We start from the raw sequence: 6813 nt of genomic DNA on the forward strand, positions 1-6813 counted from the left end.
CAAAGGGTGAAGAATTCGTGAACGTGGTTGCCGGTGATGACGGTGTTCCGGTTGATCTTAAGCATCCAAACGTTCCCATTCAGAGCCTCATTCATCTTCCAAGTTTTCCTCCTTAAGACGTAAAAAATGAGAGGGGCAATATCCTTGGGCTTGCGTCCAAATAGCCTAGGGGAGGCCCAAAAGGGTGCTTTTGCACCATTTCCCATGATTACCCTGGTGGAGGCATAGAAGAATTCATGATCCTTCTCGGTACATGGGTTACCTATTCCCACCCACAATTTGTCCGGCTCCTTCCATTCACACCAAAGTCATCTCAGTTGTAAGGCACGAGAAAACACTTATGCTTAAAAATGAAAGGAGCCGAACATAGTACATAAAAAAAGCAAATACTTAAAAATGAAACACAACAAGATAGCATGTTTTCAGTTTGAGTAAATGTTCACTGCAACCTTTCAAAAAAAAATGTTCACTGCAATGGAGGGAAGGGAATGATCTATCTGCCTCTATTTATGTTACAAGCGTGTTACTCACACATCGGCCCCTTATTCGCCATTGGTTATAAACTGAGCAGATCTTGTAGCACTATGTTACATGCATGCTACATTTCTGAGTGGTGATGCGTCCGGCCGGTGAGCCCGCAGAGGAAGCCCCGGCGCTGCCGCCGAGGCCGCGTGGAGCCGTGTTCTTTCTCGTCGATGTCGGGCTTCTTGGGCGCCGCCAACATCTTCGTCAGGCGCTCCTCCGGCGTCCAGACGCGTCTGCGCGCATTGAGCCACGCGATGATGTCGGAGAAGACGGCCTCGACGTTCTCGTCCGGCTCGCCGGCGGTGAGGCCGTGCCACATCCCCGGGTAGAGCTTGATGGCCTTGTCCGTGCTGGCGGCGTGCTCGTACAGCGCGCGGCTCACCTCCGGGTCCGTCACGGTGTCGGCCTCGCCGTGCAGGACCAAGAAGGGCAGCTTCACCTTGGACAGGCTGTCCTCCACGTACATGCTGGTCCTGAGCATCTCCAGCGCCGTCTTGAGCCGCGGCTTGTCCTGGTAGATCAGCTTGTTCTTCCTGATCTGCTCGGCATGGCAGAAACGCATCAAGATCGGATTAGCTTCTAGTATGATACAAAATACGCTACTCTAGCGTGGTTTCGGTTCTGTAAAAAAACAAAATTCTATCTGTGGCTTGCTTATGAGTTATGATTGACATTCTGGACGCTGAAAAATGAAGATTCAGGCTGCCTCCGATGATGTCTGAACTCTGAAGAAGAAGAGGGGGAGTTTGATTTCACCGACCTGTTCGCGCTTGTCGGGGTCCTTGAAGGCGGCATCGATGACGTCCTTGGTCGGGACGATCTTCCACCTGGGTATGATGTCCTCCACCTGCGTCAGGGCGGTGATGACCAGCGGGTGCGGCTTCACCTTCTCCGATATCTGAACGGGCGCATTACAGATACCACAATGTCAGTCGAGAGAAATGCATGGCATGGCGGGAGAAGAAAATACTACTAAAAGGAAAACCATTCATGGTCATGCTCATGGTTGCAGCAGAGAGACCTTGCACATGGGCGCGACGAGGACGGCGCCGTCCCAGAAGGTGGGGTCCTTCCTGTGCAGCAGCAGCGCCACGGCGCCGCCCATGGACTCGCCGTACAGGAACCTGCTCTTGCTCCGGTACTCTTCCAGCCCTGCACGAGTTTCATGATGTCACGGTTAATGACAAGATTTATTTTCCTTTTTTGAAGATATAAGAAGAAGGGAAGAAAGTGGTAGAGTACCGCAGATGGACTTGTAGAATCGGTCGCAGTCGTCGACGAGGCGGTGGAAGCTGCGGATGTAGCAGCGGGTGCCCATGGACTTGCCGTGCCCCTCGTAGTCCATCCCGAACACGCCGTACCCGGCCGCCGCCAGCCGCACGCCGCACGCTGTGAAACGGTAGTAATCAGTCGTTAGTGGATCATGTAGGCCGAGAAATGTCATTGGCATTCTCATTGTCAGATTCATTCATTTTATTTACCATCAGTGTCAAGAAACATCTTACATTTTGAGACAGTGAAAGTTCTACCTAATAGGCAAAGCCTAAAGTTTGGGCTTGAAGAAAAAACAATTTCCCACTAACTGTAATACCAAACAGCCGCTAATGAAAGGCAGAGGACCACCACTCTAACCAGAGCACTATAGAACTTGTCCATCTGATGGGGTCGTGTCTACTCCACTCCCCCTATACCCCCATCCTTAATTGAAGAGAGCGGCCAGAGTGGACCGTGTGCATCCATCATCCTCTCCAACCTCCACTCAGTTATAACCGAATACTGTATGCGTGGAGGCTACATACGAGTCACGGCAGCTAACCACATCATAATGAGCACCGGAACCTCAATTACGCCCGTGATGGACCAGTACGCCACTCGAGTCGAGTACGTACGCACGCACGCACGCACGCTGTAGCCTGTGGGTGACCGGTGGCCACACGTCCACGCAACAAGTTCACAGCCAGCGCAAGCTGAAATGTTGCTCGCCGGAGGTGGGGGCGGGGGCGGGGGACCAAGAGGTAGCTGGTCGCTGTTAATGGCGATCGAGCTACTCCGGCGGAATGGGACACCGCCCGCGCTGGGGCATACGATATCAAGCCTCAAGTACGCGCCGTCCATCGAATTAAAGGCAGGCGACAATGCCGCTGTTCTAATAAGATCTGTGAATCAGACGCGGCCAACAAGGCCACCGTGGAGGCGACGCCGCTGGTTAATGGCGGATGGGGACGGTGTGGCGCGCTGATTGATGGTCTGGCAGGCGGGCAGGCAGGCAGGCCGGGCAGCTCACCTGTAAAACCCTCGTGGACGAAAGGGACTTGTATCCAACACCCGTGTCCACGACTTAGGTAAGCCCCAGATGTGGAAGCATGCAGAGGGATGCTGAGAGTGACACCCCAACATAAAAACGCCTACTTTGGGCGAATTTTCGCAAAATAACATCATTTAAAAATTATAAAAAAAATTGCAAAAGGGAAAAAATCATCTTCCTTTCGTGTACATGATTTCCCGTAAAATATTCTGCTCTGCAATCTTTTCAGTAAGGATGAACCTTTGTTTGGGTGTGACTAAGATCACTGAATTCTGGCTTATTGTACATTTAATTCTTCTAAATTTATATGTGTTCTACTAGAGAGTAGTTCATGTTCATGCAAAACAGTCTACTGTTGTGCAAGCTTAATGTGAATTCCCCTACCAAGTGCCTTAGGGAAAAAAAAGTACTACCCTACCTGGTTTAAATGTTACACTGATGCTAGTTCTTGGTTCATGCTTTTTTTGGACCGAATGTGCAGTAGCCCGCAGAAAAATTTCAGGAAACTCGTACTAAATCAGCGACAACTAATATGAACGGAGGGATTAGCCAATAGGTTGACTGAAACAACCCTTTGAATTGGTAGGAGTTGGTGAATAGAGGCTTGTGCAGAAGGAACAGGGATGTTAATCAGGACAGGTGAATGAACACATTTCAATGCGTGCACACGACTGTCCAACAGGGTTTTCAGTAGTGTACTACTAATAAGTGATTAAGAAATTAGGACAGGTGCAGATATGCTACAAACACGGATGTTAATTAGGACAGGTGCTTTGAATTGAGACCTGCCTGCCCGGGTCGGCTTTTAAATGCGTGCATCAGTCAATTAATAAATGAGGGAAATTACTGCGGTGTCTACCCTTTCTGGTATCAACCAACAGTCCCATCTTAATCCGCCGTTCCTAGCCGTAGCTAATTAAGGCATCCATCCATCAGCCATCAGCCATGGTCCGAAGCGTGCTAATTTAGGCCATTCTCTTAATTACCAGACTCACTATATTCAGACAACATATAGTGTAAGGTGTTTAGAGAGATGCTTAGAGGGTGCTTGGATACGTTTTAGTCCCATGACTAAAAGTAGTGGGACTAAAACTTACTAGTCTCACTCATGCTTGGATCCAAATACTAAAGAGACTAAAATCAAATTATTGAGCATTTATTATCCTTCAAACCCTCCAATCCAGAACTCGCATGTGTTAAAGGAGAGAAATTAAATGAGGAGAGAGAGGGCTAATACATATTTTAGTAGGTTTCATATGACTAAAAATTTTTTGCCTCAAGACTAGTCCTAGCCTCTCTTTAGTGAGGGATGCTTGGAACTTTAGCCTCTAAAAAAGACTATTTTTAGTCAGACTAAAAATAGTCATTTGGATTCAAGCACCCTCTTAGTAAAATAAATCAATTTGTTTTAAGGCATCACTGGTTATATCTATAGCAGGATGACTAATTAAGTATTTGTCGTTTACAACTAAGCACTAATGCTTGGGTAAACTGATGCTGGGGTAAAAGCCAGTTTATTTCTCTAAGCATCTTGCATTGTGTGTCTAGAACATGAATGTGTTCATCAATCGATGAAGACATAGGGTTTTTTAAGAAAATACTTTGTGAACTAGTAATATTAGGAGTAGGGTGTTTTTGAGCTAGACATCTATGGAGACCGAAAAAATTGAAATAAAATAAAACATCAAACTTCTCATTTTTTTAAAAAAATTTTGAAAACAATTGTACAAGTATGCAAGCATATGATTTTTTTTGAAACCGAATATGCAAGCATATGATGTGTATGTGCGTAAAACTTCAGGATGAAGTGCCTTGAAATGCGAGCACTGAAAATTTATATACTTGTACATTATGTCTCTAAGTACATGTGTATTTTTTCCAATTATTTTTAAATGTAAACATGTTAATTTTGATCATTTCAAATTCAAACTCCATGGAGGCCGGGCTCCATTCTGCATTTTTGTAGTATTAGTCCTTTCTAAAGTGCTAACTAGAATTGTATGTGTGCATCGCTTGATGCAGAGGCTAGAGATAATCCTCCTTTTCAAAACCAAGACGTAAGTATAACTATAGGCAGTTGGTAAGATTCCTTCCCATCTGTGGACGCCTTTGGACCGTGAGCCAGAGTTTTTACAGGCCCCTGATATAGCTAGCGCATTCATCTGAACCCATCAATTAATGCCTTTGGGGACTATGAACAGTATCGAAGGAGAATACTATGCTACCTATGCCAACACGAACAGCTCGTGAAACCTTTGTGTAGTACTAGCCGGACATATAGAGAGGTAAAGGTTGAATATGTTCACATGCAAAATAAGACGATGACCTATGTGACAGGCTATTCTCATCGTCGTTTATGTAGAGACAAGTAAAATAAGATGACAAGAATGAGAAAGAAGTCGTTTAAAAAAAAAGAATGAGAAAGTAGTATATGGAAGAAAAATACAACTGGACCAAGCATACCTCTCATGAAGCCGCTGCATTCCATGCCGTAACCTGGATAAGATATTAAACAGACAAAGCATGAGCAAAGAGGAAAGAGGTTTAAAACAAAACTTGCCTCGTCTAGCAAGAACTAGCTGCTGAACTGAAGGGAAGCAAACGAAGATCCCGGAAATCCATGAGCTTTATCATGGCATCATACTGCTACATACGTACCGTGGCAGAGGAAGACGAGCGCCCTGGGCGATGTGGAGGCCGGCAGCCAGCCGCAGGTGAAGAGCTGCACCCCGCTCGAGTTCCTCACGTACTCCTGCGGAACACACGATATGGATCAACCAAATCGATGAGAACCAAGCGGTGGGACGAATCGAGGAGCGAAGGCATGCAATGCAATGCAGGGCCAGGAGGAATCACCTCGTGGTACTCGACGTCCATCCTTCCTGGAGGCCTTGCGCGAAGGGGGAGGAAGGGAGGGGCGGCGTGAGGAGCTGGGAAGAAGGTCGGCGAGGTGGATGGACAGACGGAGACGGGGCCGGGGGAGGCAGGCGAGGAGCGATGGGGCAGAGCAGGTGAGGGTTGGGTCGCGTGGGTTGGATTCTGATGCTAGCGTGCGTACCTTGCGCTGGCCGGTGAAGCAAGGACGGAGACGACACACCTAAATCTGCCTGCGCGGCGCGGAGCCTGCCGCAAGGTGACGCATTTATGAACCCCGACGGTGGTGGCTCGGAGAGCGGGGGCGGATACCGAGTTACAGTCCCGTTCGGATCGGTCAGGTCCGAGTTTGCTCCCAATTGCTACAAAGAGAGCGCTTGCTTTCAAGCGTCCCCAGCGGCCGCTCTGTCAACCGTCCCATCGATCACCAGATCGCGACACGTTTGAAGTGGTACCAGCCTGGCGTGGCGTTTTGCCTTGTTCCGTTTTGAATTCTTTCGTAGTCACGCGGAGCTCATTTCAATCATCCCCTTTTTCCTCATTCACCTCGCGGCGACAATGGGGTGGAATACCTAGAGGAGGGCGCCGGTGAACCGTGGCCGTTGATAGTTCAACGACGGTAGGCAAGGCGAAGGGGCGGGGGGCTGCCCTCACCGACATACTTGTACCACATTGCGGGGTGGTGAGGCGGTGGGTGCGGCCAAGCGCCTCATGCATGCATGGCAAGGGAAGAGGAGGAAGAAGGGGAGGCAACCATCGGTGGTGCGCACAAGCGACGATGATTGACGGGGACGCACCGCTACATCTCCTATAGAAGATTAGTTCATCTCTAGCCCATCTATCCATCACGCAATGGTAGAGGTTTCCAAGGAGACGGCGTCGACATATGCTATTGGGGGGACTCAAATCCCGACAGTGTTCGAGGGACACAATTGCGTCTCTCACGTGCCAATGCTCCCACGAGATTTGTGGAGTTTTTTCAGCGAGATTTTTTGAGGGGTTCAAGTTACTGTCCGTGCGAGGGTTTATCAAGGTGCAACACAAAATCCCATGGGGTTTTTAGAAGAGGGAGCTTAATTTTTGAGCGTATTATTTTGCTGCGAGAATTT

The 6813-nt window shown here is 48.2% G+C and overlaps 1 protein-coding gene across 1 annotated transcript; it reads right to left on the bottom strand.

Annotated features, from left to right (window-relative positions):
* Nucleotides 1–390: 390 nt before the first annotated feature.
* On the bottom strand, nt 391–6002 carry LOC119355825 (caffeoylshikimate esterase-like). Its single transcript, XM_037622706.1, has 7 exons — nt 5687–6002; nt 5489–5582; nt 5294–5326; nt 1768–1914; nt 1547–1677; nt 1286–1423; nt 391–1063 (listed from the first exon to the last, which is right to left on the bottom strand). The coding sequence occupies exons 1-7, from the start codon at nt 5705–5707 to the stop codon at nt 599–601; spliced, it is 1029 nt and encodes a 342-aa protein (XP_037478603.1). The 5' UTR covers nt 5708–6002; the 3' UTR covers nt 391–598.
* Between the last annotated feature and the right edge of the window lie 811 nt (nt 6003–6813).

Source organism: Triticum dicoccoides, chromosome 2A (assembly GCF_002162155.2).
Source record: "Triticum dicoccoides isolate Atlit2015 ecotype Zavitan chromosome 2A, WEW_v2.0, whole genome shotgun sequence".
NCBI classification, from domain to species: Eukaryota; Viridiplantae; Streptophyta; class Magnoliopsida; order Poales; family Poaceae; genus Triticum; species Triticum dicoccoides.